Source organism: Perna viridis, chromosome 4, assembly GCF_037379345.1.
Source record: "Perna viridis isolate PV_CMFRI_1.1 ecotype Kerala chromosome 4, ASM3737934v1, whole genome shotgun sequence".
NCBI classification, from domain to species: domain Eukaryota; kingdom Metazoa; phylum Mollusca; class Bivalvia; order Mytilida; family Mytilidae; genus Perna; species Perna viridis.
In genome coordinates this window covers 27,322,150-27,350,120 of record NC_142448.1, presented here as the reverse complement: position 1 = coordinate 27,350,120, position 27,971 = coordinate 27,322,150, and the positions used below count along the sequence as shown (strand labels likewise).

General features: G+C 31.1%; 2 protein-coding genes across 6 annotated transcripts; one reads left to right on the top strand and one right to left on the bottom strand.

Annotated features, from left to right (window-relative positions):
* Nucleotides 1-551: 551 nt before the first annotated feature.
* Nucleotides 552-27,938, bottom strand: LOC148619559 (protein tweety homolog 2-like). 5 transcript variants are annotated; one of them, XM_088579610.1, is made up of 15 exons: nt 27,678-27,938; nt 24,835-24,995; nt 24,236-24,347; nt 22,994-23,232; nt 22,381-22,476; nt 19,469-19,541; nt 18,164-18,233; nt 16,505-16,563; nt 15,714-15,806; nt 15,316-15,455; nt 9,167-9,268; nt 8,635-8,748; nt 6,567-6,605; nt 4,934-4,988; nt 552-3,640 (listed from the first exon to the last, which is right to left on the bottom strand). In XM_088579610.1, exons 1-15 carry the CDS (start codon nt 27,825-27,827, stop codon nt 3,578-3,580), a joined length of 1,566 nt encoding a protein of 521 aa, XP_088435736.1. In that variant the 5' UTR covers nt 27,828-27,938; the 3' UTR covers nt 552-3,577. The 5 variants fall into 5 exon arrangements, with proteins under 5 accessions (XP_088435736.1, XP_088435735.1, XP_088435737.1 ...); XM_088579609.1 differs by having other exon boundaries at nt 4,934-4,991; nt 27,678-27,937; XM_088579611.1 differs by lacking the exon at nt 6,567-6,605 and having other exon boundaries at nt 4,934-4,991; nt 27,678-27,937.
* LOC148619560 (uncharacterized) lies at nt 10,266-12,189 on the top strand. Its single transcript, XM_088579607.1, has one exon. The coding sequence runs from the start codon at nt 10,292-10,294 to the stop codon at nt 12,062-12,064; it is 1,773 nt and encodes a 590-aa protein (XP_088435733.1). The 5' UTR covers nt 10,266-10,291; the 3' UTR covers nt 12,065-12,189.
* Nucleotides 27,939-27,971: the final 33 nt, after the last annotated feature.

Genomic DNA, 27,971 nt, shown 5'->3' with positions numbered 1-27,971 from the left:
CTATGAAACAGAAAATAGACTTTAACAAATATTTCCAACCAGTTTATCTGTTTGGGTTTTCACTCACAGAAATGTCTTTACATTATTTCTGTATTGTACCACTAATTTAAGGAGGTAGACCTAGGGTAAGGGACACAACCCTTAAAAATCATTGCAATGTTTGTATTCAGCATTTTACATCAATCTCATATAAACATCTAAGATACTTTGACTGATTTTATTCTGCTTCAAAAGAAAGCTTGAGAGGCTTTAGTGAAATTGAATTTGATACAAACATATAACTTATTTCAAGAATTATGCCCCTTACCCTAGGTCTACCTCCTTAAACAGACTACCAAAAAAAAAAATTTCCTACTTACTGATCTTACATTTGTGGACATACAAAAAAATTCTGAAAACAATTTATTGAAATTTTAAGGGAGAAATATAATACAGGCACCCATGACACTAACTTGAATTATAATGGATTTACAGATGAACCAACTGACCCTCAATTTTCTTTGGTGGGGGAATCAAATGGTCTATAGGTGGGACAATTAATAAGCTGAGACAATCTTGCAAGGATTTCATTATTAAAACATTAACAAAAACAGTATATAGCAGGCAAAAATTAGTCTTTAATTTATAATCATGCATTTATAAGAGAGAGAAAAAAAAGATTACAATTATAATGCTGGATTCATGTGTTAAAAAGTATCATTTCTATAAATAAACAAAGAAATACCAGTAAACTAATCTTGTTTCACAACGCATACAAACATCATAAGCATATTTCTTAAAATATACCAGTAAACAAATCAAAATAAAACATGTACAAATTAACTAGCACTTACATTAAATAACTGCAGTGAATCCTTTGTAAGCTGATGTACATTCTGGAAGAAAATTATGTATTGTTCATGATACTGTTACAGTTTATATGTACTTAAAACTGGGCTGCATAAAAATAACAGTATACATTGGTTTCCAAATTATAAAGGCCTTGTTTTAGCAGGATCCAAACATGTTCAGGAGTTCTAATGTACCAATGTCATACAGTATTTGATAAATTAACCTCCCTTTAAGGGTTACAATACCATAAAGGGGGTTAGAATAACCCTCGGGGAACAATATTTCATACAATATATTGACCCTGGGGTTAAAATATCATATGATAATTTTACCCCACGTCAATGTTTAACAGGGTTAGTATATCATGTATAACCAGCATTCAGTTTATACATTGTGACCTTTTGACCTTGAGCAAGCCAAATACTGACTAAAACTCAACAAAATCTTCAGCACTGATAAGTTTCACTGGAACTATAAAATGAATATGGAGGAATATAATTGGAATTACAATTTTAACAAGTCACTTTTCAATCTACATCTCTGTATTCAACCTAAATGTGACCTTAGAAAACAAGTATTCAGGCAGGTTTTTCTAATACTATATCATTCATAACTCTCTCATTAAAGCCCTAATATTTCATACAAAAGGAAGACTTCTAGTGTTATAAAAGACTTTATAAAATATTACAGTATATGTACAAGATTAACTTTATATTCCAAGATTATTAATAGAAATATCAAAATAGATTAATAAATTAAGCTCTACTCACATGTTTCTATTAAGGAAGCAAACTTTTTAAGCATGCTTTAGTAAGTGTATTTAATGCAGCTTCTGAAAAACTTACTGTTAACCATTTATTTTCATGGATACTTTTTTTACAATTTAGGATGTCAATCTAATTTAGCAGATATTTGCTCCTAAAACTCTCTTGGAGATGTAGTGTATACTAAAGACACTTGTTCATGTCAACTTTTTTCATGTCTTTTTTCCCCTGATATTAGCAAAATTAAATTGCTCATGAAAATGAGTTGGTTAACAGCAATAACATTTAATAGCTGTAGATTAATGCTGAATCACACAAAAAGAAAAAAAAACAATTCAATTAAATATATATATCATGAATGAATGTGTTATACTACATCAAGTATAATGTTTCAAGACACATTGATATCAAATAAAAAAAAACAATTATCAAAACTTGTCATTACTGTATTAAAAAAAAGATTTACTTTAAAAAAAATCTAATTTGACTTGCTGAAGTACCTGCTTCCACAAGAAAATATTACCTTGAACACAATAAAAATTCATTCAAAATAAAACATTACATGGCAAGTCCAGCTCTATTTTACTTTTCCTATGTTAACATTACCTATAATTAACCACTCATCCTAATATAGTAGATAAAAAATTAATATGTTGATAAATGAAATACACTGTATTGGGATTGGATAGTCTCCCCTAGGCAGACTGGAAACAATCACATACATTATTGTGATTTTTCTTTTTGTTCAGAAAAGCATTAAAAATTCTCCAATAGCCACAAATATACAGTTATAACTACAATAATGGTCTTTTAAAATTTTTTGTGATAGCAATCAATTTACATTTGTTAGTTCAATACTAAAATCATTGCAACAATTTCCCAAATCGCAGATTTTAAATGAAAATGTGCAATTTTTATATATTAATGTTTATAACAACCACTTCATGAGTATTACAGATAATATTTGCCAAATCATTGCAACTTCAAGCATCAAAATCAAATTATTATTATTTACATACAACCTTTGAGCAAATTAGCTGTACATTATCAATACAATAACTCTATATACAAATGAATTGACATTGTACAAATGTGAACAGATAATTACAGAGTACATGGACATTATGCACTTTAAATGTAGATGAATTAGTAATACTTCAAAAAAACAAGTGCTCGAAAAATTCTCAGAAAACATCACATACAAAACTCTTACACAAAAACTGAAAGCCCTTAAAAAATTGTACCCAAGAGATCATAAAATCAATAGTACTTTAAAAAATAGTTCTACAAATGAGTGCTACCTCTCACTATTTGGTTTTATTCCCTTTCAATTGCATAAAAAATATTCAGTTTTAAATGCAGAATTCATATTGATTATATTATGAATTCAATTAATAAACACAAAAAAAATACTGGACCCAAACAGCAATATAGTGCTTGTTTCGTATTGTGACTGGATTATTCTGAAATTTTCATCAGAGATAAAAGAGAAAGTTCACCATGTAAAATAGACCGAAAAGCATAAATACAAACTTAATTTGAAATACCAAACAAAAAAATCAGTTAAACTGGAAAAAAAATGTAAAATACAAAAAAAATATTATAAAATATTTTCTTTAAAAGCTAATTTTAACTTCAAAGCAAAGGAAAGTCAAGCTTAGACAGAACTAAACAGAAAATGCCTTCATAGTTAAACTTCAACAAAGCTTACTCTAAACCAACTTATTTTCAGGAATACTTTTTCCACATTTCTGGATATCAATTTAATTTTTAAATGACTAAATTATTCACAGCAATATTTTTTTCTATAATTTTCCCTTGATCACAAAATAAGCAAAAATAATCACTTGTAAAATAAGTTGGTTAATAGTAAACTGTAAAACTAAGACTATTTCACTACAACTGTGACTGCCTTCTTTGAATTGCATAAACCAGTGTCAATCTCATTGCATTGATAACCATCACATTCCTTTTCATTCCAATCAGTGTTCAGATTCACTATCACTGGAAGTTCTGTAGTGTTGTCCAAAACCTCTTACTGAATACTGAAAAAAAAATAAAAACAAGGTTGTCAAACAGAAATCTATTTTTGCTTAGTCTGAAATTGAATTTCACAATATGGCATATCTATAATAAGCTTATATCAACTGGCTGTGATAAGAAGTTGCAAAGAAAAGTGGATCCAAAAAGGTGAGGATGAATGGACAGATAAAGCATATACCGGTACCACCTGCTTTTAGCGGGAGGTATAATGTGTAAGTCATAATCATTTGATTCTCAAGACACAATATTATTCAATATACATGTATAGACATGAAAATCAAATTTGGTTGGGTTTTGTTAATATGTTTGCAGTAAAAAATGCTGTAAGTACAGAAAATAGTTTTGTTTTTTTATAAAGAACAATTGTGTGTTAAATTGATCATAAGTAATGACACAATAATATAAAATCGCATTGTAATGTTATCACTTACAATTCATTTTTACACTTACAGAAATTTGTGATTTTAATCACCAAAGCTTATTACATTTACAGTCTTACCCTAATAAATCAGTACTGTAATACATGTAGTACTATGATTAATTAATGGCTATCATTCAGTAGGTCTTGTTTACCACAATTTGAGGACAAATTACTTAGTCAAATTCATCATATTTGTATACAGACTCAAGCATGCTCACTTTGAAATCCTATATAGCAAATCAATACACATATCTCCATGGAAAAGAAGACCAGATCATTTTAAACAGAAAAAGAAAAAAATTAAAAAGAAAATTCAACCTTAGTTTGTCTTTACTCATAAATTAAAACAATGATTTTAATGTAAGTTCATCAACAAATTTCTCACTTTGCCAAAATACACAGCCATTCTTTCTGTGAAGCTTGTACACTTTTAATAGTACAGTTGAAACAGAGATTCAGGTTCAAATAAAGGTTTATACCAAAATGATTTACGACAATTGTACATGTATATTGGCTATTACAAAGCTTTTACAACTCAATCAAAATCAGTACAAAACTCAATCTTTAATGTAAACTAACGTTAAATTATCTCCATTTGGTTTTCTCCTACAGTAATTAGTAATTAGCAATTACACAGTACATTAGAAACAGCTCCACAAATTTATTATCACTCATTGTGAAAATGTTCATTTCCTGGCTAGCAGAGTTACTAAGCTAGCCAAGTGATATGTAGTAAATTAGGCTGTGGTTATTAGATCTGCAGAGGAGATTGTCATTACCGAAAATATCAGACATAGAATTAGTAGTTTTATGTACTTTATAATGAAATGTTCTGAAGGTACTGTTGATTGTACTAGCTATCTCAATAACTTACCGCTGGAGGAGGTGAATCCAAAGGAGGTCCTCCCATCATGTTGATAGCACCACCACTGCTAAAATAATAAAAAAAAAAAAGATAGCTGGAACTAGTAAACAGATATGGACAATTCTTATCTTAAACCACATATATTTTTAACAACACAAAAGCTCATTTGAACCCGGAATTAAAATGTGAATTATTAGCATTTCAATATGCATACACAATACATTGTAGAAAAAACTCAGTATCTGTAATCAAAATCAATACTGAGCTAAAAATATAAGAATGAACAATATTGACTTATAATCCTCATTAGTCACACAACAGAAAACATCAATGCATGTTTCAGGTACATAATTGAAAACCTAAATGCACTATGGATAGTGCTCATAAATTTAATTCAAATGGCATTATAATTATTATTAATAATGAATGTGTTAAATGCATTTGATCTCCATTGAATTTGCATAATAAAATGAGAATGAAGCACTGTATTAAATATTGTAAAAAAGAACTTATTGTTTTTCATATGAAATTTTGCATATTTGAAATAAAGGGAATTCTCAAATAACACATTCAGAGGGGTAATGAATCTAGTGATCCTCCACTTATGCAAATTAAGTCTTTTTTTCTCAGAGACCAAACATTCCGCTGTACTCCCATTGGTACCATCAAATAAATAATTTTTTTTTCTTATATATGTAACAGAACTGCAGTAAATAACACTCTACTCTTCACACAAAAGATGATGTATGTACTCATTACAAGGACCACAGAAACACAATCCCATTAAAGTACCATGTAATATCATAAAATAAAATGTAGTTGTACTGTAAACTAACATATCTTTTCCAGATTTAATTTTCATATGTAAACTGTATCTACTTACTGTCATATTCATGATTAATAAATCAGCCTTGAAAGAAAGCTTATTAAAATTGTCAATAAAATTTTATTCCTTGGAAAAAGCTAATGGCCCAATTCCTAAATTAGTTAAAAGCAGTTTTAGTTAGTTTAATAGTATATGGGTCAAAGCAGAACTTGTCTTCATGAAATTAAGTATGTGTTACATAGACCCAATCAAGATGAGCCTAGTGAAAAGTTCATCTGCATCCAAGTCCTTAAAATACTTCATGTCAAGGTTTTATTGTTGTACTTCATAGAGAATCACTATGATGTTGACTGGATTTTTAATGAAACAAGATACACCTCTTTGAATTGGTCAAAACATCTACAAATTTCTCTCCATTAAAGATGTTGCTTTGTTCAAATGTTAATCTAATCTAAGACCAAAATAATCAGCTGCAAACATGTGTTATACACAAATGACACAATCAAAAAATGATACTCAGAAAAAAAAGGTGAAAGGTCTACCAGTACAAATAATTCATTAAAAGAAATTCCATTGTAAGAGACAGCTGTATGTAAATAAATAAAACCAAAAAAAATTTTCAGCAAGAAAAATATGTACTTTAAGCAAATAGCTATTACGTAAAGAGATGAAAATCCTTGTTTACAACTCCATACAAGTCACACTATTTATAGATATATTAAGTTAAGCAACAGCTTGATAAATTATATTGATTTACTATAAGAAATAAAGAATGTGTTAATGAAAGCCTGGTATAGTATCTGGTGCTGTGTTGACCTTAATGTAAACTCGCTCATATAGAGCAGTGGCTGAGGCCTAAAATACACAAAGACAAACTATGAAAATATTTATGAACATACTGAATTAGACATAAATAAGAAGAGACCTTTGTATGGCTCTTTGAAATATATATTAGACAAAGAGGATTTGGATTTGAAAGATATATATGACCAGTAATAGTTAAGTGGAAATGCGTCTCCCAATAAAAATATCTGAAATGTTACTAAGTAGTGCATCACTTCAAAATGCATTTTAGTAATCATTTCAAGTTTCTTTTCCTTTGGCTCCACTGCTTAAGCCTATTAATCGCAGCTGGCCTCAATACAAATGAATAACTTTTCCAGAATGGAATTGAATGTAGAAGTTGTCTATTCAAATTAATGATTTAATTGATAAAAAAAGAGGTATTTTAAACAACATTATAAGCTTTGTTTAGCTATAAATGTTGCATGAATATTTAAGAAAATCATCTCTCATATACAATGTTTATCAAACTTGCAAGTTTGTTCAAATAAAAAGTACCTCTTAGGATAAATAATTCGGTATTCTAGTTGTTATAAGTTCAGAAGAATTTCAAGGGTAATATTTATCCAGCAAAAAGTCTGCAATAAATAATAAGGTATAAGAGGGGAGCCCAAATAGCGAACTTCTATAACTAATATTAAAAAAAACATAAATTTTTGGAAAAAGAAAAGGTGTTTTATCCAATAACCATTTTTGGATGACCATTTTAGTATCATTGTTGTTACTATATAATTTGCTTAATTATTTTGTTTCATACATGGTTAATTATACTGCATATACAGTAGTTAATGTATTTGTTTATGCTCTTTTGAGGGCTCATAATTTGGAAATAATAATATGATATTGAATTGTATTCTATAATGAATTAGTATGCGATTAGTTTGGGAAACAGAGATGATCTACATACAAAATGTAGCAAACAGAATAAATTACAGTGATTATAAAAAATTTAAGATATGGAAAACAGGACAACAAACAAAACTATAGCACTTGCAATAAAATCTTCTATAAAAAAATGAGAATGACATTAGGTGCGCAAGAAGGGTAAGCATGTTCTGTTCCAACAGGGGCGCCCATAACATTGTGAGTAAAATTTAGTAAGAATCTAACTACAATAATGTAGCTGTCTGATGCACTTAAGGCAAACCCACAAAATACCATAAAAAAACCACTATGTTCCTCTTGGTGTGATTCATACCTGGGTACTTCTGGTCACTTTTTTATACATGTAGTTGTATATTTCATTTCAAATTACTGGGAAGAATTGATTCTGACTGTGTATAACCCTTAATTTGGATTATCTCCCTTTAAAGTCCTCAGACAGTATGGAAATTATATTCCTTCATGCACATCTACATACCATATCCAATTTTCCTATAAAATTTCATCAAAATCCCTTGAGCCGTTTAGGAGTAGGTGTGCTTACAAGAAATGTGGACAGATGGAAAGACAGACTGACTGACAGACTGACAGGCGGACAGACAGGATAATTCCTATAAACCCCCTCAAAACTTTATTTGTTGGGGGTATAATAAAGATCTGATTAGAGCCAATACTTTCTCTATGATGAAAGATTCAATATAAAGTAAATAATACACGAAAAAAAAAACATATTGCATGCTTAATAACCATATCGATAACAGTCTGAGTGAATATTGGTCAAGTTTTATCCAGCATTAAGTACAAATTTTGATGTGCTTTGTTCATTTTATTATACATGCATATTTTAGCACTTGAAATTTCAACTATGTTACCAATCATTAATTTTTTTAAAGTCTTTTAAGGAAGTACAAAATGCTACATATGTACACATATCACGTTTTGTTCAGTGTCTCACCTTTTTTTTCTATATTCTAGTACTACCTACAGGAACTGTTTTACAAATAAATGTTGTAATATCAAATAGGCCAGAAGATATACATACTAGTCGTCAGTTCAGTCCATCTATTCTAAAAACAATGTGACAGACAGGTGTAACCATCTTATTTAGCCAAGAAACATGATTTCACTATATGCCAATAGAAAGTAACTAGTATATTACCTTGAGGGTCCTGAGGTGGATCCTATCCCATACAATGATCCATAGTCCTGGTAAGGAGGAGGTCTTGGCACAAATGGATCTGTATCATCCACTGGTCTGTATCCACTGCCTCTCCTACAATATACATAGGGTACTTTTATTCAATTTTAGGATTTTTACACTCTTCATAAATTCACAAACTAAAGAAAAATAACTATAACACTAAAGAAAATAAAAAATGTGATGGTCTATATTCATAAATATACCTGTATTTCATTGTAAGTGCATTCTAAATTTGCAAAATAAAAATAAGATTAGAAATTTTTACCAGTGATTCTGACCTACTAGTACAGAAGAGCTAAATCGTAAAGATATATAGAGATGTCTTGAAGTTAACACTTTTCTCCAGAGGGTAAAGTTTGCTTGGAATCAAAAATCAATTTTTACCAAAATAAAAAACTGGGATTAATTTTATCAATAGCTTTTCCTAAGCTGTACAAACAATTTGGTTTCTTGTTGGCAACATTAATGAGTTTAAAGTTCTATATCTCACCTCTTGCCACTAATGTGCCACATTTTGGGAAGAATGCACTGTAACCATGACAACATTAATGACAATATCATAAATGCTGCCAGTAATATGCACATGTTGAATCTGAAAAAGAGGGAGTACATTGAATATGCACTGTACAACTAGAACTGTGTTCTCCTCAATACACAGAAAACTGAAAACCCAAAACACAGCACTGATGACCTATCAGAACCTTCAAATGGCAAAGATTAAAGTATTATATACATGTAGTTTGTCATAGAAAAAAAAACTAAAAAACTGAAAAAGATACCTTTTTAAACCTGAGAAGTACAAAAATCAAACAGAAAGACTGAGAAACTATAATTATTTGTTGCCTAGGAATTTATAAAGGCATTTACCCAGTAATAGATGTGCTTACTGAAACTATCATTTTCCTAAACTTGTAATTAGTCATTGCACAAACTTCATACTTATCTAAGTTAGGAATTGATGGACTAATTAATTAACAACATCCTCTAGCTAACCCATAGCAAGGCCTTGCATGCTCATCTATTCATGTGTAATGAATTGATAACTACATATATTTATTCCACATCTGATCCCATTTCATTCCCCAACTAATATTACAATAGTAGGAAACTCTGCCTTATATGGCGGTCTAAGAATAACGCAGATAGTGCTGTGAATCCTATATTTATAATATACAGTTACTTGTTATATTACTGTCAAAGAAAGCATGGTAAAAGAATAAGACACAAGTAAAAGAACTTCTCCATTTACAAAATACAGAAATTACATCACAGTATACAAGACAAGTAAGAACTATAATACTGTATCAGAACAACATGATAATCATATGTAACTGTTCTTACAATTACAAGTAATAGGATTTCATTCAAATGTGATATGTCTTTTTTGTACAAACAGTAAGGACAGTTCCTACATTTCAAAATAAGCAGCATTTTTTTTTCCCTAAAATGAATTTCAAACTACATGTAATATCATTTCCTCTGGCTTAACAGAGAACACTTCAATTCAATGTATTTTTTCCTAGATCACAGGGAAGGAAGCAATCAAAAAATTTATGACATTTGTTATAATATATATCACATTACATTCACATGAAGCACAGACTATTCATTCAAAATGGCACTATCGAAATCTCTTACAAAAGCCCAGGAGAGTGTTATGTGTCAGTTATGTGAGACAGAGCCAAAGTTACAATTTAAGTGCCTGGACTGTGATATTCTAATCTGTACTAAATGTTGTGAGAAAGTTCATCCTAAATTTAAGAATGCCAAATCCCATAAAGTGATTGATATAAAGAATACTGGCCAGATGGGAGTTATCAATACTGATCTGGATTTAATGAACATTCCATGTACAATCCATACTGAACAATTCTGCTGTCTTTATTGCACCAATTGTGAGTATTTTGTTTGCCCTAGCTGCATTGTGAAAGACCATGTTGGACATACACCGACTGAAATCAAAGCATTGCATGAGAAAATGTTAAAAGAACTGAATGATGCTGTTAGCTACTTAGAAGTTCAGGAAGAAGAATTGGTCCAACATGAACAGCATACTAACTTCACACAAGAAAAGGAAACTGGAAAATATTCAAGTATACTAGAAACAATTGAAACTAAAAGGAATGTTTATAAAAATGATATAGACATACATTTTGATAGACTTGTTGAAGATGTGAGGCTTAGAATGGACACGATCAATAAATCCATAAAAGAAGAATGTACAAACATTTCCCAAAAAAGAAAAGATCTTGCCAAAAAAAAGACAGAAACAAAATCTCTTAAAAATACCAGAGATGCTTCAGAGTTCTTTACCTCTATTCCTTGCCTCTTGAAAAACGTAAAATGTAGGATTGCTTCATGTAGTATCTCTAGTCATCCTTCAATGCTGATGTTCGAATCAAAATATGACAATTTACCTGAAAACATCCTTGGATCACTAAGAGAGACAACAGAACAATATATCAATAAGAAAAACATACAACTAACTGTGAAGAAAGAATACACCACTGAATGTTGCCATTACTTAGCTGCTTGTTCTGATGGCTCACTTTGGATCACTGATTCTACTGTCAATAATTACATGCACACTTTGCTGAAAGTTTTCCCACAACAAAATACCAATTGCCTTCAGACATTAATTTCAAAATCAATTTATTCAATTCTCGACATTGAAACAGTACCAAACAGTAACAACATATTGCTTGCAGATAGAACACCAAAATTGAAATTAGTAAATGGAACAACAGGTGATATCAGAGAATCAATATACAATGCTGGATCCCTTCTCATCATAGCTGTTCATGTCAGTCTCGACAACAAGGTCATTATAGGAGCCAGAAGTCCTGGAGATTTATTTCCTGTTCAAGGAAGAAGAGTTGTCATAGTGATGGACATTGAAGGTAACCAACAGGCAGAATGGGAGTTTGAAAAACATGGTAAAAGACTTTTCTGTGTACCAAGGCCTACAGCCAGTGTGACAAATGGAAATATTTTTATTAGAGATGTTTTATCCAGTGACAACAATGGGAAAATTATAGTGATGAGTCCACATGGTGAAGTTCTAAGCATTTACTTAGGACATTCTTATGATAAAAACATCAAATTCACACCTGCAGACATGACTAGAACTTCTTCTGACAATGTCATTGTCTGTGATGTTGACAACCATACTTTACACATGCTTAACAATGAGGGAGAGCTTCTTTCAAAGTGCAATACATCTGAATTCAGAATTAGATACCCACACTGCATTACCTTTAAGAACAAAGATCTGTGTAATTATATGTGTATTGGATGTACTAGACCTACAAGCAGTATGAAAAAGGCTAAGTTGTATTTTGTTGAATTTTCAGAAATTCCTCAGCAGAACCTAAAGGAACTCATTTGAGATTACAGATAACAGCTCTAATAATAATTTGAGTATGATTTATTCGATACAGTTATCCAATTAAGGTGCTTACAAGGCTTCAGTAACAGACTGACAAGAAGTTTCGGCCTGTATTACTATCAATTTTTGTCAATTTTTGCAAAATATGACATGCACATCTTCAATGTATGTATAAACACTGTGCATAGTTTGAATACTTTTTGAGTTACAGATTATACAAATTATGTATTCTACATTGACTATTAACCTGACTGGAACAGCTACTTGACCTGCTTACAATGTTGCTGAGACAGGTAAAAATGCAGGTCAAATAATTAGGCATATATCCAACAACTATTGCATCAATTAGACAGAAAACTGTGCTATCCATATTGATTTTTCTGCCTTTATTTACAAAACTAGTGCTAAATACATTATTGCTTTGACTGCCACCTTATAATCCTGTTATATTTAATCTGCATTACATCTACAAAAAGATATTCAGTAGATCCACCTGCCAGGATTTTTATTTGTATAATAAAATAATTTCACACCTTTTTGCCTGCATGTTTTGTGTGTCATTAAAAAGGATGACAGCCTTTATGTACCTTTCTTAATAATATAATTAAATAAGACCTACTGAATATTCCATTCAGTCACTGCATGTACAATCTAATTATACTGATGACTTTTTCTGAAGCCTCATATTTTACCCTTTAGAAAATAACATCACAACTATGACAGCTAAAATCTGACTAATATCTGAACAGAAGAAGACTGAAATATTGTAAGATCCTACATACAGTGACTGAATGGCAATACACTGAGTAGGTACAATCAATCGTAGTTCTAAGTTAGAGCCCTAGATTAATCTTACGAGGAGAAATGACCCGGCCAGCTAAAGCTATATTTTATATAGCCTAGCTGGTCGAGTGGTCTAGGGCGCTGGACTTGGTGCAGGCGGTGTTGCAATAGATGTCACAGCGGTACAAGTTCGAGTCCCGCGGAGGGAACAACTAAAAATTTGGATCGCAAATTTGACAGTTCTTACATCGGGAATTCTTCAGACCCTTCTATAAGTTTACGTTATCTTCCCTGTATCAATTTGATCCGATGGAGCAGTGTAGCGAATAGAGTCGTCACATTCTGAGATATATATATATCAACTAGCTAAATAGTACAGCCCTCAACTAGAAATTATACAGATGTGGTCATCCAATGAACTCATAATTTTAATCTTTTTGAATTGGGCAAAGTTCCTATTTGTTATATAAATCATCGCCCTTTGGTGTCCCCAGCAGCTGGATCAACCAAAAAGCTGCTCCTTCTGCTCTGGACACAAGGATATAACAATTTGAACCTTGAAGCCCTGGCTTTGCAACTCTAATATAATAGCAATGTTCGTTTGGCTATTTTAAAAAATGAATATAGATAGCTAGCAGTGGTTGTAACATTTTTTTCCTGCCTCATCTCTGTTGTACCTGATATCCCACAACTACATACTATAATGTACTATGTGGAAGATCAGTCATTGTGGAGCTTTGTTGTGTGCTTAAAATGTAAATTCAATGTAATATGATGTTATAATTTTACTATATGTAATGTATCATGCCCTCATGGGCCCATCCATATGGATAATAAAAGTTCTTCTACATAATTGCAGAAAAATACACATACATGAATGAAACTCTATTTAACAACTGAATAGACAGTAAAAATCTGAAAAACTCCCAATCCTAATATATTCATATTGTGAACATGGTAACAACTCCCTGTTATGGACTCAATAAGATACGAAACATTTTCTTTGAAACTGAAATGGCATTAAAAATAGAAAGTACCAGGTAACATGATAAAGGTAAAACCTAAAAAGTCATGGAGAAATAGAAGTTACCGTAATTCTAAATTATAGTATGAGAGTTGCTAGGTCATACTTGTTATATGTAACTTATGATGTCATTTAGAAACCAAAGGACATTGCTTCAAATCTTCACTTTTAAAGAAATGTGAAGCCTGAACTCAACAGTGAGTCAAAGTTAATTTCTTAATGAGTGTTAAAGATCTGAAAATAGATATAATAAGGGAAACTGCTGAATCACAATTCTGTGAAGCAGAAGATGGAATTGAAAATATCATTTGTTGATGTTTATATTGGGTACCAGTATGCATAAAACATATCTATATTTCTGCCATTACAACTCCCCTACGGACAAAATCAACATTATGCCTAACCAATTTCCAGACTCTTGGGAGCTTCTCATTAAAATGAATATGTATTAAGTATAAAAAGTACTTATTAAAAGATTATATTTCATTTTTTTTTTAAAAACTGTCAAGAAAATATCAATATGATGGAAAAGAGTAATCAAGGGAACCAAGGTTATAACGGTAATCTAAAAGAATGTAATCCAGGGACAAAGGCAAGACATGGAAAACAGACATACACAAGAAAGAACATTAAGTAACTAAAATCATACATACAAAGTAACAAAAGCAAATGAGCAACTTGGACTCCATTAAAAACTGGGAGCATGGACCAGGTGCACCAGTAGGGTAAGCATGCTCTGCTATTCTAGAAACACCCGCCGAGTTGCTCATAAAAAGTCAAGTCCGGGTTAGACAAATGAGGAAAGGAAAACTATGACCCGTTGAATAAATCAGTTTTCATGGTGCAGATGGATACACCATAACAATCCACGAGTTCATGATGACAACCATAAAACTTCTGTAGTGATGACTTCAATCTTGTAGCAATAGTTGTGAATAGATACAATTACAAATCACCCAAAAAATGACAATGCCAATTTCTCAAATTTTACTTGTAGTGATTTCAATTAGCACTCCATAAAAAAATTATGGTATTTACTTATTGCAAAATAAAACCAGGTGACAGATTTAAAAATTTAACACTAGATTCACCTAAAAAGCTGTTATTGACCATTTGCAAAATGTAAAACTTACTTTCCTGAAACTGTAACATAGGTAAAAGTTTGAATTGTGGAGATAATAAGAATCTCACACTACTAAGAGTACAAGACAGAAAAATCTCAGACAACCAGGGGTAAGATTTCAAGTTCTTATATCGAAGCTCAGCCAAGTTATAGAAGATTGAATTCTTAACCAAGGGTGTCTGAGATTTCCTATTTATTTATTTAAATAAAAGACAAAACATTTTTTGTGATATCCCAAACAGTTAGTGTTTTCAGAACATGGCTAATCTCCCATGGGCAAAATTAGAATATCCTTGTCTCTTTAGTGAAAAAAAGACTTACAGAATAGTATTGCAGACTGAGTCTTTGATTTTCATATAATTGTCATGGGTTCTTTGACACTGAAACACACTGCTTAAAGCTGTCAAGTTACCATGTCCGTAATTCAACTGAGTTCGTACTGCTGCAATTGGCTTACCAACCTAGAAATTAAATAAGAATATATCAAACAAATATTGAGATCAAATGCATAACAATGTATAGTAAATAGAGTAGTTCTAAGACTGTGAAAAAATTGAAAAGCTTGTCGAAATGAAAAATATTTAAAATTCCTTTGATATTCTGTTAGTAGATAATTCAATTCATAAAATGTTAATAAAACATTTTAAGTCTTTTTTTCTTTACAATACTTCAGTGTAAACTTTAAAACTATTTATAGAATATGAAGTAATTTGCCTTGCCTTTCGTAAAATACTCAGACTAATGCTGATATTCCAAATCTTATCTAATGTATTATTCGCCAGAGTAATAGCATTCAGGGCATCTGATATGTCCTGAAAAAAAATACATATATATAGTTGCATTACATTTCAGTGAATGTTGGAAAGATAACAGCAAATCATCTTTTAATTTTAAAATCAGATTAAAAAAAGACAAAAATGAGATGGTGCAATTTTTTTTAAGCTTTTTATGGCTTAATTTGATAAATCTAATAAATGTTCATATGATAAGTTTGTGAAATATGAATAACCATTAAAATAAATATTCCTTTATATCTGCGGGATGCATCAGAATCATTTTAATTGTAAAATGATATCTGTTGGAATTCGTGTATTGAAATCTTATGAAGGAAAAATGATTAAGCATGACCTTTACTGTATTATCCCCCTTTTCATCAACTCTACCAAACCCTACAAAAAATAGCCTTTGTCCAAACACGACTCCTTCTAAACACCCTTCATGCAATTGAATTCAAATGCATTAAACCATTTTGAATATGTGTAAACTGTACACCTGTTTCAACAGAACAAAGCATTCTGACATAGGTTTGGTTTAGACAGGTTTCCCTGCATTTTACTATAACAGCATGGTACCAGTAAATGACAAATAAAAAACTTTTTCGTGGTCATATAAAAATGAAACATAAGATAATATTTAACTGATTGCAACTGTCTGATTGTACAGTCAGTAGTGGTTTTATTGAGAGGTTTTCTGTATCATATATAAAGAAGGGACTTTACTTATTACTGACCTGTGAGTATTTCCCTGCAGCATCCCCATCTTTACATTCTATATAAGTTTTGATGATATCTAGAAAAAGTGAAAGCATAGCAAAATTAACTTTTTTTTCACTGAAATGACAATGGAATAATTAAAAGATGCTTGGGTGCAAGGGGTATTTATTCAGGAGTCCTCTTTTGTTTTAATAATTAGTAGCTCATAGTCTCTTAATTCTTTCTTTTGAATCCAGCAATCTAAGGTCTTGTGAATTTTTGAAAACTACTAGGCATTTCTTAGGTCCTGACAGCTCAAGCAAATATTTTCGTTTCAATTTTCACTATTGACTGGACAATAAAATCTATCAACCAGTTAGAGTTAAAGATAATAAATTTTAGATAAGTAAGTGAATAATAGTGTAGGGACATGAAAGCATTTGCAAGAAATTATGGCCTAACCATGTACGCACTTTTAAAAAACACAAAAAATATCATTACTACTAGTGTTCATATCACAACTCATACGTTACGGCAGAGCTTGCCAAAACTACACAGACTTTTTGTATCGCGCTAGAATTCTAACAAATAGGCTTCTGCAGCAGGGTTATGTTGCTACAAGATTGAAGTCATCACTACAACAGTTTTATGGCTGTCATCATGAACTTGTGGATAGTTACGGTGTATCTATCCACGCCATGAAAACTGATTTGTTCAACGTGTCGTAGTTTTCCTCTCTTCTTTCGTCTACCCCGAACTTGACTTTTTTTTAGCAACTCAGCGGGTGTTTCTAGACAAGCAGAGGACGCTTACCCTACTGGTGCACCTGATCCATGCTCCCAGTTTTTAGTGGAGTCCGAGTTGCTCATATGCTTTTGTTACTTTGTATGTATGATTTTAGTTATTCTATGTTCTTTGTTGTGTGAGTCTGTTTTCCATGTCTGGTCTTTGTCCCTGGATTACATTCTTTTGATTACCGCTATAACCTTGGTTCCCTTGATTACTCTTACTGATAGTAACCATGGAATAACACAGTAATTATAATATATTTCAAAACAGAAGATAATAACCATATTAACATATTCAACATTGCTTTATAAAGTAACAGGACATCAAACTTCCTTGAATGCAGGTAAAAGGTAAAGGTAAACTTTATTTAACACAAGCTCTGTAGAGCTTTTAAATATTAACGAGATTTACAAGCGTTTTGGGTTCATGTGAGCTTCTTACATATTTGCCAGGACTGTGTGAAGGAAAGCCCAAAATTACAAGCTATTAAAAATCAGTGAAACCCCTAAGCTAGGTGCCTGGAAACCTGGACACATGTGGGTCTCCAACCCATAGTGGTGTTGACTTTGTATTTACAAGTCCAGCACATTAACCACTTAGCCACCATGTCGTTGATGCATTTATATTAATACCAACACAATATCTAGGTTCCATACCCGCACAATATCTAGGTTCAATACCCACACACTATCTAGGTTCCATACCAACACAATATCTAAGTCCCACACAATATCTAGGTTCCATACCCACACAATATCTAGGTTCAATACCCACACACTATCTAGGTTCCATACCAACACAATATCTAGGTCCCACACAATATCTAGGTTCCATACCCACACAATATATAGGTTGAATACCCACACACTATCTAGGTTCCATACCCACACAATATTTATGTTCCGTACCTTTTTCTATCTGTTTACTAACAACATCTTCTATAAAGTTTTCTGGATCTACACATAAATCTGCATTTGCCTACAGAATAAATACATTAAAAATTATTACTATTATTGTTATCTTTTAGACCAATTCAAATCTCTACTATTATTGTTATCTTTTAGACCAATTCAAATCTCTATTCTTTTATAAAATGAGTAACCCTCATCTTATGTTACATTTTAATCTTCAGTCAGTGCTTCACTGTTTACAGGTAAATAAGGTTTATGTGGTCATTACCAGTAATTGCATGCAATACATCCCAGCAAAATTGAAATAAATGTATCTCACAGTGTCATACAATACACTTACATATGTATAGTACCAGGTTCAAGCAAAGTGTGTGTTAAATGTATTTCAAATACAACTATATTTCATAAAATTATGTGTGACCATTAAATTTTGCAATAAATCTGTGAATGTCTATGAGCAAATTTAAAACACACTGACACATTCCAGTGTATCATTACAATATCTTCTGCATGGAAATGAACACTGAACAAAGGCATAATTAAATTATAAGTCTGTCTAAAAATGCATCAAAATGTATCCATAAATAGCTGTATTAGAATACAGTATACACCCACATCCTCTTTTTATAAATTAAAATTTAATAATTTAAAAAAAACAATGAAAATCAAAAGAGAGATTCCTTCCATGACAAACATAGCTGCAAAATCGTAGCTTTTCATCTTTTTTTTTTTAACGCGATTAACGTTAAGAAAATACAAAAAAATAGTTAGAGCTACGTTTCACAGCTATGACAAGCATTGCATCAAAACATTATCAAAATCCAACATTAAAGCAGTTTTGAGTTACTGTTCAATTTGTAGACATGAGGACAGACAGACAGACAATTTTAAAACTCAGTAAAACGTTCTTCTGTGTTTTATAACAGAGTAGTCTCCATTTTTTAATATGTTGTACTTGTTATAAACCTAATATAATTTTAATTTTAGCATAACAAAATTCAGTACCAGTATTTGCTGTTAGATTTTTATGAAATAAAGTTGGTTCAAAATGTGATCTATTAATTTATCAAATATGATCTATTAACTTATAAGTAAATTAAATATCATAGACAGAAACATATTGGCTAGTGTCAAGGTTACATGCAAATTATATAACAATAAAAATACAGTCCTAGATATTGACTCAGGAAACAAATCATTATATAAAAGTATGTGAATTTTGTACTTTAGCAATTGCACAATTAAAATTATGATAATGAACTTTAATCTCTGGAGTGTTGGCAAATATAGTTGACCACTTACCACACTACCACCAAGATAGACACCATTCAAAAGCCATGTAAGGAAAAGTGTGAAAAAACCAACTGATATACACCTACAATAAAAACATATCATGAAAGGTCAATAACTTCATGTCTAAAATGGTTGATCATCCTACTACAATTGAAGGGCTGCAGAATCAGAGGAAACAAGGAATGCATATTGTGTACACACCAGTCTTGGAATGTGGACATATGTTATCATAACCTGTTCTAATTATTTTTGTATATGACAAAAATACACATAAATGAGGAATATCAGTAGTTATGTATTGGTAATCATTGTGATGTACACATACTCTCCACCTATCCATGTTTAACACGCCAAGTTCATTTGTGATCTACAGTAGTTTCGGAGATTTTTGACCTAAATCAAAGTGCAGTTACCATAGCAATATATTTGCATTTCCCATACATTTTGGAATTGTTCTGTTTTTCTTTAATGTTTAAACTAAATGTTTATTCTTAATACTGATTTCAGAGATATGATCTGTAGGTCAACAGTTGAACAGTATCCAACTTCAAACATATTCATTCCACCTTTTTCACAAACTTTTAAACCTGCTAAAAAATTAATTTTCAATAAAAGAACAGAATTCCAATGTCCCCTGCGAAAAAAGAAAAATGTGGAAAACTTAAAATTCACGGAAATTTTCAAAGTCCAAGGCCATAACTTCCATAAAAATCGATCAACCATAACGTATGTCGAACATAACCTGTAACTTCTCATAGTTAGACTACATACAAAATATAAAATCAATTGGTATAAGTATTACAAAAAAAAGTGTGGAAAACTGTAAATTCAATGAAATTTTTTAAGTCCAAGGGCCTTAAACTCCACAAAAATGATTCAACCATATACAAAGTCGAACTTAATCTGTAACTCTTTATAATAAAGCCACATACCAAAAACAAACTTATTTGGTAAAAGCATAATATAATAAAGTGTGGAAAATGTAGGTGGACGGACAAACTAATCCCAGCATTTCCATGTCCCCTCGTGACTCATCGCTGGGGACAATAAAACTATTTCAGCAGAATACTTGCTCCTATACTGTTATTATACTCAAATAAACCCAATTTGCCCATAAAAAATATGTAAGATTTTTTCCATAACATACATTTTTTTTTATCAATTTGAATAGTATACTCAACAACAAAAGAAACACATTTATTTCTTTCGCATATAAAATTCAGATGTATATACATGTGTACCTTTAAAAATAATTTCTTTAAAATAAGGAAAATTTGACATTGTATTAGTGGAATCCTTTGCAACAAATTGTTTCTTAAGCAGTTTAGTGATCATTTTTTTCATAACCACTTATTTTTAAAAGTGACTAACTTCAGACTTTATTTTTTGTATTCTTTTGATGATATTCCCTATCGCCACAACAGAACGCAAGGTGGTCGTGTCAAGCAGATGTTTAGAATATTTAAGCATTTCATAAAATTTGACCAAACTTTTGAAATTGTGAAAATTGTACAACTTGAAAGATGTGGCAATTTTCTTCTACTGCTAAGTATACAGCACAATACATTTTCCAATCAATATAGTGCAGATTACGCCACAAAGTACATTGTAACACACAAAAAAAATGGGTATAGCACTGTAAAATCTGCCAGGGAATAATAATGGAGGTGGCATCAGGCTCCTTTTTTAAAGTCAAAATACACATGTATATCAGTTGATTAATAACAAGGGAGAATACTGGCTTGACAAAGCTTTCCAGAGTTCCAGCTAGAAAATCAGTGGGGCTTTTTAGGAAATTCTTATAAAAAGATATTAGACAAACAACATACTACTTTATTATTTCTTGTTAATCAAAAAGCTATTAGCACTGGAGGTTTTTATATTCTAGTGAAAATAGTAGCATGCACATTTTTTTTAACATTACATGGTGTAAAATACAATTGTATACATAAATTTGCATTTCTTTTATCATTTAGAACTATTTTTTTCCCTAATATGTATAAACTGAATGTCAATCATTACTACTGATTTCTAAAGTATAAACTGTCAATAGTTTAACAGTATCCAACTCAAATACTGTGTCAGCTTTAAATATTCTGGGGAAAGGTGAAATGGATTTAACATGTACACGTTGGTGAGTTGGATACTATTTTACTATAGATAGTTTATACTTTACTAATCAGTATTTAATTTGCATCTACATTCTAGAACTATTTTATCCTACACTGTTATTATACTCAAATACCACCAATTTCAGCTTAAGAAAATAAGTTCCTTGGTAAACATAAGATTTTCCAAAACTTGACAATTTTTTTTCTCAATTTGAATTTTCCCGCCAATTTTACTTGGTTAAAATCACCGCTTTTCACTTCCTGTTCATTAATCAAAAAATATTAATGATAAGATGCAGAGATTTTGACTGAAAAGTATTAAATGGAACATGCTTAACATATTTAATGCTTTTTGACACATTACTGTGAAAACTAAATTCCCTTAACACAAATTTATTACTTAATATCTACATTTCCTCAATCTTCAGTTGATCTGAAGACTAAATCTTAATTATTCACAGACAGAAAAATATTACTGAGCTGAATAATTGCCAGAAACATATTTATAAAAGAGTTTTTGACTGATATAAGAGGAATTACATTTGGACTATATTATCATGTAGTATTCAGAAATAGTAGAGAAGTTCTTCAAATGAACCAGCGACATTGGGTATTTTGTTCCCGAGGATCAAAAACCAAAAATAACATAACATAACATTATATTGTAAATGTAAATAAACATAGAATTATTAACAAAGCTAAAATAATCAATTAATTGATTATCAAGGACTGATGGGTACCAAGTGTACTAGTTATGACTAGATGATATGCTGCTATTTCTCATTATCTAAAAACACAAAGAAAACTTACATTGCAAGTAGACATCTGGACTTTTTACAACATCCACAGAGAGACACAACCAAAATAAACAATGCTACAGATAATACAATAATTGTTGAGGTCCATCTGAAAAAAAAAAAAATTAGGAACATATAAAATTAAAGTTTAGTAGAACTTAATTTACAATGGTTACTTTTTAATGTTACTCAGATGTGGACTAAGTTCCAATTGTAATTATTCTCACATAGCATAATATTCATTTAAACTAAATTAGCTTTATAGCTTGTAAAATTTGGAGTGACCCTTAAAGAAACATAGTGAACTGGCTACATGCGTTGAAGAAAATTCACTCTTGTAATATCTATACTTCTAAATGATTTCCAATAAGGAGCGGACTGTACAGTGATACACATTGCTAAATGATGCACTATGTAATTAATATACACACTCAGTAAGTGATTTTCCAATTTCATTGAACAAAAATAAAAGCCATCAAGTAAAACAAATGCATAAACTTTTTTTTAAAGTACCAAGTTGGAATACAATCTTTTTAAGATGGCTGATGCAGAGTGTTCACAATAACACACAGAACTATATCTTTTTGCAACTTCCTTTATGATCATAATACAAGATAAAATCACACCTTATGAACTCTCCTTTTTTGGTATTATCTGAGATGAAATCTAGATTTTCATTAGGAGTTACAGATATTAACTGCTTGATATCTGCTTTAGCTTTCTTTGATTGGTCTAACATTTCTTTTGTATAATCTCCAATTCTAGTCCTAACTGTTACATTCAGGATTTGCTGATTTAGAGCATTCTGCAGATCTACGATGTCTTTCTCTGCCAAATTGGAGGCTATATCATGCATTCTGTTAATCTGTAAGTATGAAGTGAATCAGAAAATCAAAAAATAATATTTTGAAGCAAGTTATATAAAGCTACGATAGGGAAGGTTTATTCGAGAAGCGTTAACATTGAAGCTAACTACAGCTCATTAAATCAGTTATTAGGGGCAGAGAAAGTTTAATCCATTTAAAGACAAAAAAATTTATGACAAATCATAGAATGGACCCTGTTTTGCTAGAGCTCGATTTTTATTGTACTTGCTTGTAGAAGCAACTTCTGCAGGTAGGCATATATATGCTCCCCTTACATATAATTCTGATCAACTCCACAAGATGTCACTCTATAATCATCTATGCCATCAACTGGTAGAATAGCAATGACTACCTCTTAAGTATAGGAATCAAACATAAGACCTTCCACACTTAAATGTCAATCTCTAAGAATTAGGCAGTGGTTGAAACATGGCTTAAAAAAAAACATTGAGAAAGTGTAATTTGACTATTTGCACTATAAGAATCAAAGATATATGTTCAGATTTTACATCTCATTTTTTGTACATTGAGTTATAGTTCATTGAAATGCATTGAAAATGAACTTTCAAGGGCAGATAATGCTTTTAAAAATCTCATTTTTTTTCTAACATCCTATCAAAAAATTACTGAAAAATCATCCTTTGATTAAATACTATTGTCAGATTGATGGGTTTTTGATATTCATGTTTCCGATTTTTCCCATTTTCCCTGATTCTTACAGAGACATGCACTAAAGGAGGTATCTTAGGGCAAGGGATATAACTCATGAAATCAGTGATATGTTTGTATCATATTCAATTTCACCAAAGCCTCTCAAGCTTCCATTTGAAGCAGAATAAAATTAATCCAAGTTAATTAGATGCTTACTTAAGATTGATGTAAAATGCTGAATACAAACATGCCAATGATTTTTAAGAGTTGTGTCCCTTACCCTAAGTCTACCTCCTTAAGGTGAACCTTCTATCACTATACCGAAAGCAGTCAAATGATACAAATACTTACTGTTTGAAGAGCATCTGACAAGGTGGCATTGATGTCTTCAACTGCTGAATTAAAATTTTCAACACCATCATTTGCTTTCTCATTACCATATAACCCAATAGCAGCAGCAGCCCTGAAATAGATGGTGTTCATTAAGGGTTTCCCTTAGACAATTTTAGAAGAGTGGGCTACCCTGTCACCTTTCCCTCCTGCCCTTCTGCCTTGTAAAGAGACACACACATTCTGATACAATTGTGGAAAGAGTTATACAAGCAAAATACTCAAGGAATGAAACTTGCAAACAAAAAAGTCCCCTCCTGCGAACTGCTTTAGTCCAACTTTCCTCTGCCCCTTTGTAGCTGTTGTGGGAAACCCTATCATTGTTTTTGTGGTGTTATATGCAGTTTATACTTACCTCCAATAACTGTATCAGGATTAATACAATTGGTAAAACATGATTATCATAAAGTACTGTATGTTTGATGTAAATGTAGTGATTAATTTAAAGTCTTCGGTGAAACTCGACCAGAGATAGAACCAACAACCTTTCACAAATTGAGACAAGTGTGCTTCCCCAACAATGAGGTTATAACAAAATTGTACTTGACCAATATACTTACATGGCAATTATTATAATGACACCAATAATACCCCCAGGACAGCATGATTTTACTCTTTTCTGTGGTCTCTCTTTCTTACATTGAAAACAGGTACAACAACAGCTGATCAATATAAACAGTACACATACAGCTACAGGTAGAAGAGCCCAAAATGCAATGGACTGTAAACAATAAAAAAAAACATGGTTACTAACGTATATCATGTGTAGGTACTCCTAATAGTCTAAAATTGAATGGGAGCACCTCTCCTTCCTTTTGATGGGCCAATGTGTTCTTCAGTTGAACATAAAATTATTTCAGCCATAATTTCATTTATTAACACTATTTTTGTCATACACATACTTATTGTTATGCTGAAAAGCTCACAAAAATATATTTTTTTGGACTTGAACCAAGATTTATATAATACCAGTAGTCTAAAAAAACACTTGCTTGAACCAATCGGAACTACTCAGCCGATTCTGCTAAACTAAAAAAAACCTCTGATACAGAAAGGAATATTCTTCTCGATAAACTCTGTCAAGAATTGTGGCATGAAGCGAGGCACTAGGAAAAACAGAATGGTAAAAATTTCAACCAAATAAACTATAATTTTAGAATCAGATTGGTCAAATTCCAGACAGATTTTTCCTCTAGTGCCTCCAAGGTTTTTCTTTTGTGTAACTGGAAAGGCTGAATAGTTCTGATTGATGCTTGAACCAATAAATAGCCAAATTACAGTAGAATATACTCATACATGTATTTTATTTAAAATGAATAAAAAATTGCCTTACAAAATCTCTCCTCTATATTTTTTCTGCTGCAATACTGCTGTTTATATACATGTACATGTATGTAGTCAAGGACACTACATATATATGAAATAAAAAAAATATTTAAATAGATTTGTATCTGTACATACATTATTTTCTAACAAAATTTGCTTTAATACCAGAGGCTCCTAATTGCATGACAATTTTGACTCAAAAGAAGACTTACATAGGACATATTGTAAGGATCATTTCATCAATTGAAAGTTTCTTTCTATCTATTGCAGTTTTCAAGATATTGGCTAAAACTGAAAGAAACATCATTTTTCACCTTTCAAGGACAATAACTCTAACAAGGAGTCTTTGATGCAATACAGATTTTTGCAGGCCTTATCATAAGGATCATTTCAGCAATTGGAGGTTTCTTTGTATCTATCATAGTTTTAAATATACTGTCTAGTTTTATAGACTGACCCCCACTGTGACACCTAATTATAGAGAATCTTAATTGTTGATAATGAGTGTGCAAAGAGTTAAATATATTTATCTCCTTACAGTGTTTAAACAAATAATCATCTTTCAGTTTCACCTAGGCTGACCCAATGCCAAAGATCAAGTTCTTCAATACTTTTTACAGTTTAAATGTAAAAATTGCCAAATGTAAAGTAAAATTGCAACATTTATTTGAAATGATCTGTATTTCTCATTTTGAATATGCAATTGGGATGTCACAAAGGTTCAACAATGTACAAGTAACAAAAATCCAAATCTAAACAGATTTCGTAGTGAAATAAATCTGGTTCTTCCTAATAGAATTCGGTTTACTCATATTGAAATTATTTGTCACAATTTTTTGTCAAAAATTTCATAACTTTTAATTTTTTATGTGAAAAAAATCATATGATGAACATCATGTGTAAATAACTTTGTAAACTTCCGGTTGTTTAAAAACTGATGAACAAACAGAGCTTTTCCACGATTTTTAGGATAGTTTTATTAATTTTTAAATAAATTACGAATATTAGAATGCAGTTGATATTGTGAAAATGTGTCCAGCTGAAGCACAATGTTTTAACATCCAGCAAGTTTTTCCTGCATCCAGGACGCATGTACACACCTTATTGAGAACCCTGTTAATATCAACTTAATATCAAGAGAAAAATGGTAATGGCTATTTTTGATCAATGTGCTTTGAATAACAACAAATGATGACTAATTGAATGTACCTGTGTCTATAGAAAGAAATATCAAAGTTTCAATTTTCAAAAACAATATTTCAGTTAACAGTTAATTATTGTGTCTTCCTGTTTGTTTAACCTATTGAAGGTTCTACCAATTAAAAGATTAAAATAACCTTGTTAAAAATGAGATAATTTTTATTGCGTAATAGTGAGTTTGAAATACTAAATCAACAGTTAGAAGTTTACCAATTTCATAAATTTTCCTTGGGGCAAGTATTGATAACTATTAAGTAATTATTGATTTTTACAGGTACATTTTGACCATTTTTTTCTATTTTAGAGTCTTGAGAACACATACTTCCTCAGTATTTTCATCATAATTTGATCATTGTCTATTTGTTAATTATATGACTTGTATACCTAAAATCCTGAATAATTTCTCTTTCGCCCAGTATGCATAAGTCAAGTGTGAACCCTATAGGCTTTAAGTTTACCTAGTATAATGTCTGGGGATGCACAATTATTTTTGTACATGATATAGACTTTGTTATGAGTGACAAGTCTCTGGGCTGACAAAATGAAAAGTGTTATGAATTTCTTCTGGAGTGTTACAGGTAACAACGGTCTCAAATTAAGCATCAGTCCTATCATCAAGTTTTGTTCATACAATCCCATATTCTAGGAGAAATCCGCAGATAATCATCACAACAAAACATTAAATCAGGTAAAAGTTAGGTTTTTTTTTGTTTTTTTGAAATGGCACGCATAGATTTCGCAACTATGGACCAGTAACAAAATTGTGTGCAACTAACAGTAAGGAAAAATTGCTTAGTCTATTAACCAACGATAATAAGACATTTTGAAATGAAACAGTATAGAGTGAAGTCAAAATTTGTACTTTGTAAACATTTACCTCAACATATTTTGTATCATCTGGATTGAAAGTTGAATTAGTGAGCTTAAATGAGAAAGAAAAATGTGGAAATGAATGTAAAAAGTTGGTTAACCACTCTTTCTCATCGTGGTTCATCTTCAAATATGCTATATCACTCGTATAAACCATTTAGGACAAGATTTATCTGAATTATTCCAAAGTTTATGTCTGTGTATATTATTTTTTCCTCTCACGAGACATCCGCCATTTTGACTGTCGCAAAGTGACGATCACGTGACAACTCAATCCAAATGAAAAGAAATGGTAGATTAA